Source organism: Hypomesus transpacificus, chromosome 4 (genome assembly GCF_021917145.1).
Source record: "Hypomesus transpacificus isolate Combined female chromosome 4, fHypTra1, whole genome shotgun sequence".
NCBI lineage: Eukaryota > Metazoa > Chordata > Actinopteri > Osmeriformes > Osmeridae > Hypomesus > Hypomesus transpacificus.
Window position 1 is genome coordinate 8,126,924 of NC_061063.1, and position 19,470 is coordinate 8,146,393.

Below are 19,470 nucleotides of genomic sequence, written 5' to 3' on the forward strand. Positions count from 1 at the left end.
ACACTAAAAAGAAACAACCATGAAAATCAAGGATTAAGGTTTTATAGTACTACAGGTTTTTAGGTCCCGGTTAAACAGATGCCTCTTGCTGATTTCACAGTTACACAGTCTCCTTGACTCCCTCATACACAAAAACCTATTGTGGCTAAGGCAAAAAAGAATTCATGTTCCATTTGAATTAAGTATCATCACTCTGTTGTGAATTCACAAAACCTGTTACGATTACATCCTAAAAGTATCATCCCTAGCATGGCATTATACCAAAGCATCGACATCCAGTCCAAGATTAATTTTATGTCATACAGGACTAACATAACTCCTTCTAAAGGTTACTGTACAGGCAAAATCATTCAGATTCTTGCTCAGGACATCTCCCAAATTGGGTGATGATTATTGTTATTTTTAAATGAGTAATGACAATAGACCAAAACCATAAAGTGAAGCTGTGGGGAAAGACAGAGAAAAAGACAGAGAGAAAGAAAGAAAGAAAGAAAAAGAAAGAAAAAAAGAAAGACAGTAAGAAAGTGAAGGGAGAGCCGGCTAGGCCAGAGGGCTGGTGGGGGTCTGGGCCTCTGACAGCTCCTGGGATATTAAATATTACACTGAGGATCCTTCACACAGATGTTCACAATCAGTGCTCCAGAGAATTAATGTGAGCAAGATGGCGGGACTGCCAAGAAAGATGAGGAAAGACTGAGATGCTGCTGTGATCGAGTAAGAGCTAATTTTCTAGCCTTGCCAATAGATATTAGTCTTGGAGAGGAAGAGTATGAACGTTGCTGGCTAGGGGATCATGTTTTAACGTAGGCAGAGTCGTCTGGTTGACCTCAAAGATACAGATTCCTCTGCGTCTTTCTAGATAAGAAGAGTCATTCGAAGAAGATCAAAGGTCAAGGGAAGGAGGGAGAGACTGAGAAATGCGAGTAGTGTCTACAACTGTCCTTTTTACACAGTGTATTTCAGGTTCATAAGGGAAGACGTTTTCACCAACTTTGGTTTAAAATTAAATAATACTCAGCTTCTTAGGCTGGTCGTTGCAGCTGTCTCGGACAAAACTCACGTTGTTGTTCACAAGACCATGATTTGGGCAAGTAACTGAAAACCAATTTCCTTCTTTAAAGGTAGATTTACAGGTGAGTCAGAACAGATTAAAATGTTGTCTACGTTTGCAGAGCCTTACATATAGCCCGAGGTTTGAATCTCATCTCTCACACAGTAAAGTCAGGAAATACATTCCTGCCTTGATTTATCTGTAGAAGCAAAGACTGTGGGGGGGGGAGGGGTCGGCACAACCTGTTCTTTAAGTAATAAATGATTGAAGAACGATCTAGTTTTAAGCCACATGAAGGATGTCTATGTCTATGTCTCTTATTCTTTTTCATTTTTTAGGAAAAATACTTGAATGAGAACCAAAAAGAGATTATGCTAAGCTCCAGTTCAGTAGCAGTGTGCTTTAGATGTCCTGAGGTCAGTCTCTCAACTCAGAGAGTTATGTGTTGGGAGGACGTGCTCCAATCTCTGTCTCTATCTCAGCGTCTGGGTTCCATGTCTACCTTTGGCTGACTGTGTGTGTGTGTGTACGTGTGTACTTTTGTGTACGTGTGGACATGTGTCTGCTTTAGTCTCTGCTGAGTTTTAAATCTGAATGAAATTTGTCAATCTGTTTGCCAAAATCCTCCTCAATGATTGAATCGTCAACATCCACATATATTTTATTGAAAATCAACAGATGTTCAAATGTAAACATAAACACGCAGGAACGCACAAGAACACACACACACACACACAGACACACATACATACATTCACACACACTCGAACCTGAGCACATAGAAAAAAAAGGCAGCGCATGGAACCAAACCAGAAGAAACCTCCAAAAGATCCAAAAGATAAAAGTGTGTTTCTCATGTTTGTCTGTTCTGTATTTATATCAGTAGTCCACTGTGGTTCAGCTGTGGTTCAGCTGTGCGTCAGTACGGGGAGAAGAGCACAGGTGTGCGGGCTGACCGGATCGGGCCAGGGGGAGGGTGAAGCAGAGCCTGGGGCAGGGTCTGGGCCTGGAAGAGGGCGGGGTTAGGAGTAGAGGCGGGGCGCAGATGGAAGGGTGATAGAGTTGCCATGGCAGCAGCGGTAGCAAGAGAAAGATGCTGTTGTAAAAGACAGGAGGCCAGAGGCTTGCCCAGATCCTGTTCCTTCCTCAGAGCTAGACGCACCTAGACACACACACACACACATACATGCACTGTAAATGAAGGATCTCCACAGAAGATTAAACATAGCCAACAAATAACCCATAAAAAGATCAATGATAATCATATAATAAACCAGCCTGAAACCTGCAGACAGTGCTGGAAGTGGAGGGTTGGTACTCACAGCCTGTACAGTCTGGCTGCGCTGGGTGGGACTGTAGGGGCTGAATTTAGGCTTGGCTGGTTTACCTGCAGCTCTGTCTTTATGCCTCCTACTGCTAATATGCTGGAGGAGGGAGGGAAGGAGGGAAAGAGACAGAGAGAGAGAAAGAAAGTAAAAGAAGGTAAAATAATTTGAGGAACAGATTCCAGTCTGGTTGAAGGTTAGTCAGATTTAACCTTGAACTGGAAATGAAAAGTTAAATTAAAACCATTCAAAAGATAACTTTGGTATGTCAGTGTTTTCCTGGATTACTAAAGGTATGCATATTCAAGATAGCGGCAGAATGAGAAAGGAGTTTTGACTTTGAGCGACAGGCTTAAACAGATGGTTGAAACCCATCAGGCTCACAATAGCTGATGCACTGTTGAATATTCATAAGCATCTGGCCCAAGTTCAACTCTAAACAATCCACATAACAGTGACAGCTTCAACAAATTCACAACACCAACAGGGATGCTATCGGCATTGTCAGTTGCTTAATATAACAGCCTGAGTGTTGGGTGTGCTTTATTTAGGCAACCTGTCAATTCCAGCGAACATAGCACAAGTTGAGATTAGCAGTGTGACATCAGAAGTTTCAAGTTGAATTGGGAGTTCACTAGCATTTGAACCTAGGTAAAACATATAGAAGACAGACACACTGTAGGCAAATCAGAAAAAGATAATCTGTCTCTGACTTCGTCCCAGGAAGGTAATCAAGCGTTTGGCTAGCGGCCAGGTCACCTGTTTGAGCTGCGTTTCAGAGTTGACGTGCACGTCACAGATCTCACAGTGGAATGTTTTGTTCTGGAGGCCCGTTAGCGCCTCGGTAGGAGTGGCCATCTTGGCTTTGACCCCTGACCTGGGGAAGGACTTGATGGATCCGTCCCCACTCCTGGCCGCCAGCATGGTCTTGTGCTTTGTACCTGGAAAGGTCAAAAGGTCAGGGTCACTCAGGTCAAGTGAAGCAAAAGCACCAACACACCCACCCTCTGGGTGTGTCTCTCTTTCTCTCTCTCTCTCTCTCTCTCTCTCTCTCTCTCTCTCTCTCTCTCTCTCTCTCTGTCTCTCTCTTTCTCTCTTTCTATCTCTCTCTCTCTCTCTCTCTCCATCCAACTCTCTCTCTATCTGTCTTTCTCTCTCTTTCTCTTTTTGTTTTTCTCTCTCACACACACAGACACACACACACAAACACACAAACACTCACCGCTGTTGTGAGCCTGAAGCTGAGAAGCAGAGTTCACAGCGACTTTGCAGAGGGAACAATACAGAAGTCGCATTGCTTTCTCTTCCTCCGTCTCCTCATCCACTTCCCCTTCTGCCTCCTTGTCCATCTCCTTGTCTAAAGAGACTGGCTCAGCGGAGACTTCGGTGGTTCCGGGTGGCAGGCAACTCGGCAGTGCCGCCTCTGTGGCACAGGGTGGTGCCAGCTCAATTCCGGCTGCGCCATCTACAAAGAGACGGAATCTAGTTTAGCGTGTGTGTGTGTTTGTGTGTGTGAGTGTGTGTTTGTGTGTGTGTGTGTGTGTGAGGGATACATGGAGGGAAGAAGAAAAGCGAGAGACACATAGGGAGGAATAGACAGAGGGAGAGAAACTGAGTAATTTATGAATGGGGTGAGTTTTTATTAGAAATTTTCGAGATTTTTCACTGCAAAGTGGTTCTTCATGAATTCCGCTATCACAAATCACTTCTTTTCAGCCACTCCCATCACAGCTGGAAGTATGTACTGTAGTAATACAGACAAAAAAAATGCAGCGTTAACAAGCTTAACCTCAAAATACTTTTTTTCTCGTTGCCTCGACTGACTGATACTTTTGTATTCCCTGTAGAGTCCAACTCTTTTTCACAAAGTATCTTTTCATGCACTGTTTTATACCGAGAAGGTATGATTGTACAATATGTCTACCATATGTGCTGCATATTTAATGTTTTGGTTAACACTAATTGGAGAACATTAATTATTGTACTCTGTCTTGTTCACAGGCTCCAGAATTGCCCAAGCTTTTGCAAGGCAGATAAATTGTGTTTTGACGTGTCCTCTTGTTAAAACTGTTTAAACAAACTATCAGAGATTTAACAGAGTTGTCTTTGGCTGTGGATTATTTATGAGACTCATCTGGCACTCTAATCTTTGGTAATAATTACAAGATTTCCCCAGGGTCTTGCTTCTCAGTGGTTAAATGAAAGGCTTTACTTTGAGATGATTGCCGTCCATTATCAAAAGGGGTAACTAACAGGGAGAGCTTTCTCCCTGAGGGCGAGGGCCAGACTTAGGATTCATACCAGGGTAATATCGATAATTATCATTGCCTTGCTGAGAGGCTTTGTTTGTCATCCTTCAGTTGAACAGCCATACGACTGTTTGTTAAAGTAATCTTCAGAGGGCTCCCTACTGAGACCCACCCCCTCAAACTCATTCTGTCTTTGTCCTACTCCAAAGAATCCCTCTTCTGCGCTCCTTCTCTCTCTTTCTCATTGTCTATCTCTCTCTATCGAATCCAACTTGGACTCCAGGGTTTCCCACAGAAAATGTGTTAGTCAAGGTGGTAGGGTGAGATTTGCTGATGGACCGGAGGGGGGGGCTGGACGGGGGGGAGGGACGAAGTTCTCTAGAGAAGGGAGACTGCCATTTGAATGAAAGGGAGAAAACTGTCGGAGAAAACTGTCGGAAACATGGCGAATATCGCTAATAAAAAAAAATAAAAAAATAAAACGTAGTAACTGCGAAGTGCTGCGGGAAACCCTGGACTCATCCCATGTGACCCAACCCAGCTCTCCCCTGCTCTCTGAGGGATTCTGAAACACCACATACCCCTCTGCGCAAAAAAAGCACACATGCACTAGCATCAAACACGCCCACGCATACGACTGTGTAAAGATAGCCGGTCACATGCTCGTATACTTTCTGCAGTAAAGCGTGTACTTTATAATAGGGAGGCCTTCTTTGGTTGACCTCCCACACAGTTCCAAACATACTGCCAGGGATTAAACACACACAGAACCTTTCAGTGCTGCCTTCTGTTTGATCACTGGAGACCATTTGATGAAGGTAAATGCAGACACAGAGAGAGGTAAGAGGATAAGGCAGAACCTCACATCTCTCCATGTGATACTGGAGGGAGTCTACGGCTTGATCAAACATCAGAGAGTTAATGTCGTGACAGGAAAAATAAGTCTGGTTGAAAATGTAGAAGCCGAAATGATCAAAGATCCTGGCCCTTTTGTGTGAGTTTGATGTTAGCGCACATTTACACACTTACACACACTCACACTCACATTCACACACAGCTGTGTAACCTGTGTCTGTGTCGAGAGGCTGAAGTGGGGTTTCCTTGGAGACTGCGTCGTTGCTTTTAGACTTGCAGTCAGGAGCATCTGTAATTTTGAGCTTTTTGGCATGTTTGGTTCCGCTGTAATGGGATGAGGCCTGGCTCTGCAGAAGGAACAGGACCAGAACCAGTCAAACAGCAAGGAACAGCATTCACACTTACCAGACTATCAGAATCAACCTAGAAGCCAGAAACAAAGTAAAAACTCATAATGTATGCAAGCAATGTAATACAAGTACTTGCCATGAATGGAAAACAGTTTGTTCTGAAGTACTTGCAATTAATGGAAATCAGTTTGTTCTGAAGTATTTGCAAATAATGGAAATCAGTTTGTTCTGAAGTACTTGCAAATAATGGAAATCAGTTTGTTCTGAAGGGTTGAGACTCCACCCACCTCTGAGTTAAACTTCAGTCGACATACGCTACAGGAGCTAGGCGCCTTCCTCAGGGGCGTGGCCACTTGAAACCCTGGGCCAATCAGAGCTTTGTGGAGGTGGTCCATCTGAAACAACAAGGGTGAAAATGGGAAAGGGTTGAGAAATAAGAGTATAGATATCACTAAATTATTTGTCCAGGACAGAAGAAGTCATGGTGAAGTGAATCATGAGATGTTAGGTTGAAACCAGAACCAGAAAAGTGAAGGTAAACTTTTGGCCTGTAAAAATGCAAACGTCTCAGAGCATTCCCATTATAAGGTCAGGGTCGTCATCACTCATTTTGCAGAGGGGTGACAAAGGGTGAGCTGGCCCCCTGAGAAAGGATGCCTGTGGAAATGACAGGTTCTAAGCATTTGTGGGTTCACCCCAGCAAGGTCAAAGGTGAAACAATCTTGCTGGGCCCAGCCCAGTTTACAAGAAGACCCAATTTCACGGTGCAGACAGGTGGTCTTTAGATGGGGAAGATGTAGCTTTTCCTAGATTCAAATGGCTGTCCGGGAGGCAAATGGCTGAGCGGTGAGGGAGTCGGACTAGTAATCAGAAGGTTGCGGATCGATTCCCCGCCAAGCCAATTGACGTTGTGTCCTTGGGCAAGGCACTTCACCCTACTTGCCTCGGAGGGAATGTCCCTGTACTTACTGTAAGTCGCTCTGGATAAGAGCGTCTGCTAAATGACTAATTGTAAATGTAGATTCAATCCTTGGAACCTAGGTGTGAAGAATGGACACATTTTTTTCTTTTTCAAAGGTAAAAATGGCAGTTTAGCAAAGGCCCCAGCCTGGGTTATGTATTTTTTATTCCTGTGTTGTAATGTAACACAGAAACCACAACTAGGTGAGGACAAACTTGTGGACCTCTCACCTCAGTTTAGTACCTGGGAGCCTCTCTTTATGAGCGTATAGAAACGGAGTGGTAAAACTATACTCCTGTATCATTATCTCACTGCTGAGTGTGGAGACTGTGTGTGGACGTTACCTACAGTTGAGTTTAATAAGCGTGCACACTCAGTAAAACTGCACAGGTCTCTCTGAAGCAAAACAAAACTATTAGCTGCGCTGTAATGGAACTAGCTATAAAAAAGCACTGGTTGGAGGGAAGGTGTGACTGCTAGATGGCAGAGGGCACCTGGCCAAGACTGTGGAGGAAGGGTCAACTTTACTGTTGAGCTTTAGGTATGTGCCTGCACCAAGGGACTGGCATTGAAAGTGTGAGTGTGTGTCTGTGTGTGTGGTGTGTGTGTGTGTGTGTTTGTGTCAGTTATTTGACATTACCAGTGATTTTTTTCTTCTTCATTAGCTGTGTGACTCCAGTCATTTCATTGGTCTGAACAGTAAGTGTGGTGTTGAATAGGTTGGCATTGGCAAAACATTTGCATGATCGCTCCAGCCCTGATATGCATATGCGTTTTGTTTTTGTGTTCGTGTTGGCGCGTGTGTCTGTGTAAAGTCCATAATTGCAAGCATGTGTATCTGTGTGTGTGAGTGTGTATCTGTGTGTGTGAGTGTGTATACAAGTGTGTGTATCTGTGTGTGTGTGGGTGTGTGTGTGGGTGTGTGTGTGGATCATTGATTTCTCATCCACACCGAGGGTCAGCTTTTGTGCACATGTGTGTATGCCTCTTCCTCATGTGTCTTCGCTCGCACTGATAGTGAACTTCAAACCCTCCACCCCCCCCCCCCTCCTCCTCCTCGAACCATGCAGCCCCCCACACCCCTGACCCTGCCTCGCATTCCACACCTCGGCCCCTCCCCTCTGCTCCCCTCTGAACCCTCTTCTCCACGCGCTCCCTCTGTCTCTGCCCTCCTCTCTGTCTCTGCCCTCCTCTCTGTCTCTGCCCTCCTCTCTGTCTCTGCCCTCCTCTCTGTCTCTGCCCTCCTCTCTGTCTCTGCCCTCCTCTCTGTCTCTGCCCTCCTCTCTGTCTCTGCCCTCCTCTCTGTCTCTGCCCTCCTCTCTGTCTTCGTCTGATCAAAGTCACCTTCAGACCTCCCGGAGGACCCCCTGTCTTATCCATCACTCTCTGCAAGGCGCGCCAGCACCTGTGGCAATGTCATCTCTCTCTCACTCTGTCTCTCTCTTTATTGCCCTCCCCTACTGACGGTCTCCACTTTCCTCTGATTCTCTCTCTCTCTCTCTCTTTATCTGTCTCACACGCTCACACACAGTCACTTTTTCTGGTGTGCCATACCACCTGTGGTCATGGTGTCATCGCTCTACCCTTTCCACCTCTAGCCTTCTCGCTCTATTTCTCTCTCGCACTCTCTCTTCAGTAATAAGAGAGTTGAGCCAAAGGATAAAACTCATTCTGTGTGACTCCAGTTGGGATATATATTAATTATTTTGGCGTGCATGTCCGTGCTGTCGTGAATCAGAGTTGCTTTGGGCCATTAGAGTTAGGTATGGTTGAATATACAGCCAAATGTAACAGACCAAAGGTTTATTTGGAGCAGGTTTAATCTCATGGTCCTTTTGTCTGGTCGTCATCTGTTTTATGTACGAGCACCACTATAATACGACAGATAGGACTAGGATGGTTGGTACCGATTCACAATTCACAGGGTGTCAGCACATTTATTTGACACCTTTATCAGTTGTCACTTTTCTTTGCTTCCCTGCCCTCTCCCATTTCCTTCCTCAAAGAACACACCAAACACTGCTCAATTAGCCATCAATCCACCATTAGGTGCTCACACGCACGCACATTCCTGTAACCATAGCAACCCATATGTGGGCGCCAAACACACTGCCGAGCTTACACACTCATGGGCAGAGGCTTATTTACAGGAAAACACATACCGACAGAGAGAGAGAGGGTGAGAGAGAGAGAGATAGAGACAGAGAGAGAGAGAGAGGGTGAGAGAGAGAGAGAGAGAGAGAGAGAGAGAGAGAGAGAGACAGAGAGAGAGAGAGAGAGAGAGAGAGAGAGAGAGAGAGAGAGAGAGAGAGAGAGACAGAGAGAAACGGAGGGAGACAGAGAGAGATAAAGAGAGACAGAGGGAGAGAGAGAGAGAGAGACAGAGGGAGACAGAGAGAGACAGAGAGAGACAGAGGGAGACAGAGAGAGAGGCAGGGTTAAGCCTATCTGGGTGCTCTTATGAAACTAAACCCCCACAGTTCAATATATCACTGCTGTTTGGAGAGGTAGAGTACTCCATATCTACAGCTCTACTCTAATTAACATGCATCTATCATCACATCACCATGATAGAGAGAAAGATGAGAGAAAGAGACAGAAAGAGGGAGAGGACGAGAGGTGCCAGGGGGAAAGTGACAATTGAGTCAAGAAGTTAGAAGGCGATGTAGGAGAGGGGCACGTGAACGAGGGAGGGACAGGAGACAGAGGGAGTCAAGCAGTGGTGAGCTCTCTCTTTCTCTCTGTCTCTCTCTCTCTCTTTCTCTCTCTCTCTCTTTCTCTCTGTCTCTCTCTCTCTCTTTCTCTCTGTCTCTCTCTCTCTATCTCTCTCTTTCTCTCTCTCGATCGAAAGAGGGGTGAGATGGAGTGGGAGTGAACTGAGACCCTGACTAACCTCTCTTCAGTCTCCAGTCAGATGCCAAAGCTGGACCCTGACACAGAGGACGGTTACAGGGCCGTGGCACACACATGTGCACACACACATGTGCACACACACACACACACAGTTTCCATCTCACATACATAAGAGGAAATGATGACCTAACAATGGAGGAGAGAGCCGAGAAAATATAAATGGCCCATTTTCCGCCAGAGGGGTATATTAGACCAGAAACTGTGCTGAGTGGCTTTCAGCCTCTCTCTCTGTCTCCTCGAGAGAACCACGTAAACATGAAAAGATAGTAGATAGTAACATGTTTTTAAGAATGGAAATAGCAGGTTTGAGCTGGCTTGGGGTTATGAGGAAGCATCACTTCTTGTTGCGAAGAAGCATTTTACAGCATTATACAGGCTCCAGTCTTTGGTATACATTTACATTTAGTCATTTAACAGACACTCTTATCCAGAGCGACTTACAGTAAATACAGGGACATTCTCCCCGAGGCAAGTAGGGTGAAGTGCCTTGCCCAAGGACACAACGGCATGTGTACTGGCCGGGAATCGAACTGGCAACCTTCAGATTACTAGTCCGATGCTCTACCTGCTCAGCCACCTGACTCCCTATAAATACTCCTGCAATAAATATAAATTATTCTTGGATTTTGTGAAACTAAGCATCACTGTCAACAAGCGTTGCACAAACAAATTCATTTGTTTACACACTGAGCGACATGAGATGCATTTCTGCAAGACTAAAATGTAATCCCAGAGACATGTGGTGTCCTGCAGAAGTGTATCTCAGCTTAACACCGGGAGGTCAGTGTCCCTAAGGCACCGTAAAGATACACTGGTTTTCTGAAAGAGAGTTATGTGTACTGACAGTAGAGGACATGACAAATTGCCTAAGACTCCCTGCCACTATAACTCTTAGAAACATACCAGTACTCCAACCCAGTCATCACACCACCCAACTGACAGATTGGTAGCTATGGTGATGGTGTTGATTGACATGACTTACCTCTGTAAAGACAGGGAACAAGCTAAATGGGAGGAGGGGCTTCATTTCCATGGAGTGCTGGGCCCTGCCTGCTGTAGACTGGACCAATGAGGGCAGGGTGGCACTCTGGCACATGTTACCTAGGACACAGAGAAATGGTGCATGTTGACAGTTTCCAGGAAGTTATCACTTTGCTTAAATGTTTTGAAAACACTTGCAACGCAGGGTGTGCATCTCCCCTGAACACACCATGTCATTATTAACACTTCTAATCGAGAAAGCTTTTGATGGCACGGTCAAAGTTCAACGTATGCTTTTAGCTGGACGCTAATCTCATGTCAATACCAGTAGTACAATCAACACCTTAGATGACACAAATGTGATAAGGGCTCACGTACCAATCAGGGCAACGTTTCATCTAAATGAGAGATTGAGATGGGCTACGGATGAGTCCAGCTGTGGATCCAACTCACACCTAGTTATACAACAGGGCCATCAGCCCTGCATGTGTGTGTGGTTTCGTTACTGATTAAAGGAGGGCTTGTTTTGTTTCTGCATTTCTCCATGCTTGATTACGGTTTGATTTAGGACCAGCAGTACATGTAATCATAACAATCACAGCCCCAAACACACCCATCCGCTCAACCATTAGGGCTGATTACCCCCGTGTTTGTGAGTGTGCGTGTGTCGAGTGCCTTGTTTGTGTAAGATAACTGACCACTTGGCAAAGGATGTACTACATTTAATAAACGAAAGATAATTGCAGTTTGTGAATAACAATGAGCATACTCATAGCATAGGCTACACAACCAATAGACAAAAGAAAACGGAACATAAGCTTCCACCGTTAACACTTCAGGAACCAAAAGGTGCAACTAAATTAGATTTCGATATGACATGCAATAGGGACGTCAGGACAGATAGGCTACACAGACCGCACACACAACGGGGGCTCCGAGGATAACTTCTAGGTGTGGCTACATGTCTCTCTATGAAGGAAGCAAAATACCATGCAGACACAACTGTCCATTTCAAACTTAACGTTAACATAGCCATGTATATGAGACTTGTATTTGCTCAGAAATTGTGCAAATGTATACATTAAATAACAAACAAATCTTCAAATACGAATAACGCACGTTATAGGCTCATATGTCACCCAGCTGTCACCTTGGTCAAACATGAAACAAAGACTAATAAATTATAACTACATGTAACTACATAAAAAGTGGCTTCTACTCCCGAAAAGTGAATCATAAACTACAACAACATCTTGGGCAACAGTTACGCTATAAATCACACTAATGAATTGTCTTACTTACACTGGCAATAGGGTGTACCCACGCATTAGCAGCATCGTGACCGACTTAAGGCTAAAACATTAAACCTAGAAAAAAACTGCCACCGATGGAATCTATAGCCACAAGCGCAGCCAGTGAAAGTATCAACGTACTCGTGCCCTCTCTCACACAAGTTATCCAAGAGAAGATCACACATTTAAATTAATAATCAGGCAAGTAAACGTATTAATTTACCAAAATACATTGCTTTGTATTGACCTCGTCCAATATTGTTCTGACGGGCTTGCGCTGCAGCTCTGATTCTCCTCTCTTCATCCAACGCACACGAGACCCTAGCCCTCTCTCCTCCGACTTCCTTTAAGTGTTCTATCTCCACCTACTCCATCGGTCTCCCCCCCCCCCCCCCTCTCTCTCTCTCTCTCTCTCTCTCTCTCTCTCTCTCTCTCTCTCTCTCTCTCAACATTGAGCACGGAACTTAAGATATATGTTTCAATATTTGTAATGTAACTGTTGTGTGCATGTCTGTTTGCGCGTGCAAGTTCCTCTTTGGGACAGACCAATTCGAATTAAAAAATGTTTTTCACTTTCTGCTAACACACGCACATGCATTTTCTTATTCAATGAGGGGTTTAAATGCAAGAGATATAATATGAAGCGAATTATGATGTGAAGCATGGCCACAGATCAGGTGAGTTGGTTCTCAGTGACTAGACCAGCGGTAAATCGCAGTCATTCCCTCCATCCTCTGTGTCTGCAAGTTTTCCAGGCTGTTAGCTTTGGAGGAGCCACTGTTGTTATCCATGTGTAAATCGTTTAACGATCTCACTCAGTTTGTCTGCGAGCTGGTATTTTTAGACAGATCCCCTGCTCTCACTATTGGAGGAGGAAACCACATGGCAGGCATGACCAATGAAAAACATCACAGCACCACCAAAAAGTGAAGGTCGACGCACACACAGACATACTCGGATGCACACAAAGGCCTATGCATGCACCCACAATGTGCAAATTAGTTTTGTGTTTTCACTATTTCTGTCCTCCCGCACATCACTGCTCAGTGTTTTGGGAGGTGAGTAACAACATGTGTTTTCTCTCATTGCGTGGCACCAGGGGATAATCTGTCAGAATGACTGAGATTTCAGAGAACTGTTGTCCCCCCAGTCCCTTCACACAGAAACGTGCCTGTGTTTTTCCTTGAACGTTGCAAATTAACCCTTTACCTGGTTTAAAGAAAGCCAACGTAATTAAAAAGCTGGTGAAACGGTTGTTTCTGACACGTTTGGAGTTTGAAGAAGAAGCCTATTTATAGGGAACACCTCCAGGTGGCATGGTCTATGAGTGGCTCTTTGTCAGACTCAGTGGAACAAAAGATAACTTAAGGAGAAAAATACACAGACGGAAAGACTGACTCGGGCTCAAATGTTCCTTTTGTCACTCACTGTGATGCCAGACTTTTTGTGTTCTGCTGAGAAAGAGCAGAGCACTCGGGGGCTCGAACGGTTGAAAGATTCCCCTCGCCTCTGGGCTGAGCTTTGTCTCTGACTGGTAATGTGCTGTTGGGAATGTTGGTGCTAAGTCAAATCAAATCAAATCAAATTTATTTGTATAGCCCTTTTTACACGCAAGCATGTCACAGAGGGCTTCACATGCGCCCATAGAACTGCCCCTCAACCAACCTAAACCCTCAAGGAAGACAAGGAAAAACTCCCAGAAAAACTCCCACCGGGAGAAAAAATGGAAGAAACCTTGGGAGGAGCAATTCAGAGAGGGATCCCCTCCTCCAGAGACGGTTGGTAAGAGAGAGGAGCAGAACACAAGCTAAACATAGTCATACAGTGTCAATGGGTTTTGAAACACCAAAATCCATTGTTCGGCTTTATAGACGTTGGATGGGACCGGGAAACTCGCTGTTGGCCGTCATGGAGACTGGATTCCGGGTGACGACCTGGTTCAGCGTTGGCAGACCGACGACCAAGCAGGTCCTGACAGCTCAAACCCCCCACACCACAGGGAATGTGTGGGGGGGGGGACAGAGAGGAGAGCAGGGATTAGAGAATGCCAGGAGCAGCTAACAGTTACAGTCAAAATAGAATGAGATCCCCACCGGTCAAGTGTGGACTAGTGCAGCAATTTAACAGAGCAAAAAGGGTATTTGATGCAGCCCCACACACCAAAACAACGACAGCCCCCCTCAGTTGGAACATGAAATCTGTTCCAGGGGAAAGAACTCTAAAGTAGGTTATACTTATACGAATAAGGATGAAAACAGCCAGTCCCCCGTTGTCTCCAACTAGTAATAAAAACTATAACAGTAACAATATACAGCAACGGAACTATAATAATAATAATACTAACAATATACAGTAACAGGTTTACTTTATTTGTAACATCTAGCTGGGCAATGTGAACATAAGCTATAATTAAAATTTTAAAGTTACATGTGATACACACATAGGCAAGCACACATCCCAGGTTTACATAGAAAGTACACACATACTTCCCTTTAACAATCATAGAATTGACTAAACAAGAACGTTTTTAATCTAGTTTTAAATGTCGAGACAGTATCAGCTTCCTTAATTGAGATGGGTAATTTGTTCCAAAGAAGAGGTGCTCTATATGAGAACGCCCTACCTCCAGCAGTTTTTTTCTTAACTTTGGGTATTACCAGATAGCCGGCATTTTGAGATCTTAGAGACCTTGCGGGGCAATAGGGTGCAAGGAGACCGGAGAGGTACAGTGGTGCCAATCCATGCAGAGATTTGTAAGTTAGTAGTAGAACTTTGAAATCAGCTCTGGCTTGGATAGGGAGCCAGTGTAAAGAGATAAGAGTCGATGTTGTATGATCAAACTTTCTAGTTTTAGTCAATAGTCTAGCAGCAGCATTTTGCACCCGCTGTAAGTTTTTTAGGTAGGTAATTGGGAGGCCAGAGAACAACACATTGCAGTAGTCCAATCGGGACGTAACAAAAGCATGTATTAGTTTTTCAGCATCATCCTTTGAGAGGAATTTTCGTATTTTGGCAATATTACGTAGATGGAAAAATGCTGTTCTGGTGATTTGCTTAATATGGTACTCAAATGAAAGGTCTGGGTCCATTGTGACTCCCAGATTTTTTACCAGCTGGCTTTGAGATACTTTGACGCCGTCTAAGTCTAAGGTTAGATGGGATAAATTATTTCGGTGTTTTTTCGGACCAAAAATTTGAACCTCGGTTTTATCCGAATTAAGAAGAAGGAAATTTGCAGTCATCCAAGTTTTCAACCCGGAAACACAGGTTTCCATAGCATGTGGAAATTCTCCCGGCTTTATAGACATGTATAGCTGAGCAGGGCCGTACGCAGGCCCCAAAAAATACTGAGGTCATGAGTCAGAACTTCTAGGCGGGTTCGGGGGCATGCTCCCCCGGATTTTTTTTAAATTACATTATTTAAATATGGCCATTTTCTCTTATTGAGTCTTAAGGAGCAAAAACATCATCATTATGACATTTGAATATGGGGCGGTGTGGAGCTTTTGAAATTTTGAGGTAAACATGGGGCATTCTGAGGCTTTTTGAAGGACCTTTATGGGACTCATGAAGTAAGGGCAAGTTACCACAATTTTTTTTAAATTATTATTATATGGCAACGACGGTACGAGCGTTTTGATTGGATAACGGGTAGTCACCCCAGCGTGTTGCCCTCCTCGCCGGTCAATACGGATCCGTATTGCCCTCTGACGTCAGCTTCAAAATGAGCGATATCGACGAGTCAGCTGCTGAGTTTTACTATCCAGATGATGCTGAAAAGCTTTGTCATCGAAAGTGAGGATGAAGACCAGACTCTTTGAATCACTTGTGTCGTTATTTTGTGATGAAATTAAAGCCATTTTAGCAGAACCATGTTGTCCGCTTTCTATCAAAAGTAATGAGTTGCTTGGCAACACATGAAACACACCGTGAGAAGACTTAAGAGCTAGCTACAATTAGCCTAAAGGTACCATTTATTTTCGTTTACAAAATGAAAAGAATCTAAAATTGCCATATAATAAACTACTTACTAACCTCGACCGTTCGGTCATGCCGGGAAATATCAAACTGAGGCTGGAACGTATCGACCGAGCGATAGCGAGTCAGTTTGATATTTCCCAATTGCCACTGAATTTCATTTTCAATCAATCACATCAATGACATATCATATCAATCGCAAAATGAATGTTGATTCATGTATAAAATCACGTTACGGTTTGTGGGAGACCAAGATCATCGTCCTGCAGTCAGTTTCACGTGTACTTTATTTTGAGTTTATATACCACGATTTAAGCAAAAAAAAAACAGAAATACGAAAAAAAATACCGAGGACACGACCTCGGTGTCCTCAATGGTAGTTACGGCCCTGTAGCTGAGTATCATCTGCATAGCAGTGAAAATCTACCCCAAAACTTCTAATTATGTTTCCTAAAGGCAACATATAGAGTGAAAATAACAGAGGGCCTAAAACTGAACCCTGTGGTACTCCGTATTTTACAATGGAGCTCCTGGATGAGCAACCATCATAGTGGACATATTGTGATCTATCAGATAGATACGATCTGAACCACTGAAGTGAAGTACCAGAAATCCCAACATAGTTCTCCATACGTTCCAGGAGAATCTCATGATCTACAGTGTCAAAAGCTGCACTTAGGTCTAGAAGAACAAGGACAGAGCTAAAGCCCGCGTCAGAGGCTAATAATAGATCATTGACTACCTTGGCTAATGCAGTTTCAGTGCTGTGGTGAAGACGAAATCCAGACTGGAGAGGTTCATAGAGCTGATTTGAGGAGAGGTGCTCAGTGAGCTGTTTTGCCACAGCTTTTTCCAAAATTTTGGAGAGAGATGGCAAATTTGAAATGGGCCTGTAATTGCTAAGACAACCTGGATCCAGGTTTGGTTTTTTAAGAAGGGGCTTGATAATAGCTTGTTTGAAATCGTCAGGGACTTGTCCAGTTACAAGAGATTCATTAATAATACTAAGCATGGGCGGTCCAATAATATGGAGAAGTTCCCTACAAAGTTTGGCAGGGAGGGGATCGAGAAGGCAGCTAGTGGGTTTCGAGGAATCTATCAGCTTGATGAATGCTTCCATAGAAATAGGGTTAAAGTGAGTGAGAGTCTCAACATGCAGAATGCTGGGTACAGAGGGAAAATCAGTGTTGATGGCCACTCCTCCACGACTAGTCTGTAGTTTGTCCCTTATTGCATAGATTTTTTGGTCAAAGAAATCTAAGAAATCATTGGGAGAGAGATCTGAACTAACACAGAGTGTACTTTTCTTAGTGAGTTTTGCAACAGTATCAAATAGGAACTTAGTGTTGTGTTTGTTCTTACTAATCAACTTAGAGAAATATTCTGATCTGGACCTGATGAGGACTTGCTTGTACTCTATTTGGCTGTCCTTCCAGGCCAGGCGGAAAACCTCCAATTTAGTGGTACGCCACTTACGCTCTAATTTTCTAGTGGACCTCTTGAGAGTGCGGGTTTCCTCTGAATACCATGGAGCCAGTTTCTTGTCTATTCTTTTCCTTGGTTTGAGTGGAGCAACAGAATCTAGGGATTGCTGAAGAACCAAATTCAGATCCCTTGTTTTAGCATTTAATGATTTATTCGGGACATCAAGTGCTTCTAGTGCAGCGGGTAGAATACTAGCCAGTTCCAGAGCTGTATTTGGGGTTAAGCAGCGGCTAATAGAAATATTCTGGGTGCCTCCAAGGCTCTGGCAGAGATCCATTTTAAAGGTTACCAGGCAGTGGTCTGATAATATAGGATTGTGGGTATGAACAATGACATCACTAATCTTGATTCCCCGCGTGAGAACTAAATCCAATGTATGCGAGTGAAGATGGGTAGGTTTAGAAACCACCTGAGTGAGACCTGTGGAATCCATAAGAGCAGTAAAGGCCTTACTTAGAGGATCTTTTGGGTCATCGACATGAATGTTAAAATCACCCATAATTAAGATATTGTCAGTGTATGTCACAAGATCAGCACTAAAATCAGCAAATTCCTCAAGGAAGAGGGAGTATGGGCCAGGGGGCCGGTATAGAGTAACTATACAAAACGAAGGAGGGGGGGCAACAGTAGTAGAATTAGTCCTTTTTAAAGTAGTTGGTGGTTTCATACAAATTATCTCAAATGATTTAAAGGTATTGACAGATTTTAGGCTGAGGTTGAAGCTAGCTTTATATAACATAGCAACACCACCACCTTTCTTTGAAACACGAGGGATGTGTGAATACGCAAAATCAGGAGGCGAAGCTTCATTCAGGGGGAAATATTCATCAGGTTTTAGCCAGGTTTCGGTGAAACCAATCAGGTTTCCCATCAATCAGGACCCATCAAGTCCTAGCCATCCAGGATGCTCCCAGACCATCAGCTTGGGAACATCAGATCTCAGGTTGGAATAAATTCACCAGCAGGCCAGTGTGAGATTTGATTCGTATGGTAGCAAATGTTAATGGAGCTAATGGATGGTGTGCATCTATACCCGCACAGCAGGTTGAACCCTGGCTGAGATGCGAGGGTGTTAAATGCTTACTTGATGTTGGCTTTAGTTGGCCCTGTACATTTATCAGCTGGTGCTTTCCACCTGTCTGCATCTCTCTCACATACACAAACAGTGCAGGAGCCATGGCAACAGAGGCATGGTATGATAAGTGCAAAGACATAGTTTCTCCGATTGACTGTTATGGTTGTTTATCAGTGTTAATTGCAAGAGAGAGCGGCATAGTCTGACCTCAGCTCAGTCTCTAAATAGGGTGAGACAATGTTGTTTGAATATTAGAGGCTTGTGTAAAAGTTAATTAGTAGTGTTGTTAGTCTTCGATCTCCTTTTCTCTCTCTCTCTCTCTCTCTCTCTCTCTCTCTCTCTCTCTCTCTCTCTCTCTCTCTCTCTCTCTCTCTCTCTCTCTCTCTCTCTCTCTCTCTCTCTCTCTCTCTCTCTCTCTCTCTCTCTCTCTCTCTTTCACTCTCTCTTTCTCTCTCTCTCTCTCTCTCTCTTTCACTCTCTCTTTCTCTCTGTCTCTCTCTCTCTCTGTCCCTCTCTCTCTTTCTCGCATGCACATAAATACAAACACATACACACAGACATTACACGCATCTTAGACAGTAATCAACAAGGAACTGAGAATTTGTGAACCAACTCAAAGGCCACATGACAGCTTGTGGTCTGATCTTCCTGTTTCCTTTTATCTTACTGTTGTGAATGTAGCACACATTAATATTCAAACACTCGCTTTTTTTAATGCACTTAGTAATTGCCATGTGGTCAATAGGCTTCCACAAACTACACATGCAATGACCACACACACACACACACACACAGAGTTGATATCAGCTTTACTCAGCTCTGGAGGTATTTTCAGGACTAGAGGTTGTAACTGCCACTGAGGTTTACCGTTCCTTCTGATTGGTCGCCATAACAACATCACCATGGTGATTTGCATGTGATTATGGTAGAATGTGTTTACATGAAGATGCCAGTA

General features: G+C 44.0%; 1 protein-coding gene across 5 annotated transcripts; it reads right to left on the reverse strand.

The window, feature by feature from the left end:
• Positions 1-1,427: 1,427 nt before the first annotated feature.
• On the reverse strand, positions 1,428-12,357 carry LOC124466752 (zinc finger protein 385D-like). 5 transcript variants are annotated; one of them, XM_047018583.1, is made up of 8 exons: positions 12,225-12,357; positions 10,687-10,805; positions 6,118-6,225; positions 5,671-5,827; positions 3,599-3,841; positions 3,136-3,317; positions 2,374-2,475; positions 1,428-2,213 (listed from the first exon to the last, which is right to left on the reverse strand). In XM_047018583.1, exons 2-8 carry the CDS (start codon positions 10,798-10,800, stop codon positions 1,971-1,973), a joined length of 1,149 nt encoding a protein of 382 aa, XP_046874539.1. In that variant the 5' UTR covers positions 10,801-10,805; positions 12,225-12,357; the 3' UTR covers positions 1,428-1,970. The 5 variants fall into 5 exon arrangements, with proteins under 5 accessions (XP_046874539.1, XP_046874540.1, XP_046874542.1 ...); XM_047018584.1 differs by lacking the exon at positions 12,225-12,357 and adding an exon at positions 11,988-12,185; XM_047018586.1 differs by having other exon boundaries at positions 1,429-2,213; positions 5,692-5,827.
• Positions 12,358-19,470: the final 7,113 nt, after the last annotated feature.

What these genes read in the sequence shown, in the direction of transcription:
- LOC124466752 (XM_047018582.1), bottom strand. An exon ending in TGTTCCCTGTCTTTACAGAG is followed by an intron (nt 6,226 to 10,686) that starts GTAAGTCATGTC and finishes TTGTTGTTTCAG; the next exon opens with ATGGACCACCTCCACAAAGC. An exon ending in GACTGAAGTTTAACTCAGAG is followed by an intron (nt 5,828 to 6,117) that starts GTGGGTGGAGTC and finishes TTCCTTCTGCAG; the next exon opens with AGCCAGGCCTCATCCCATTA.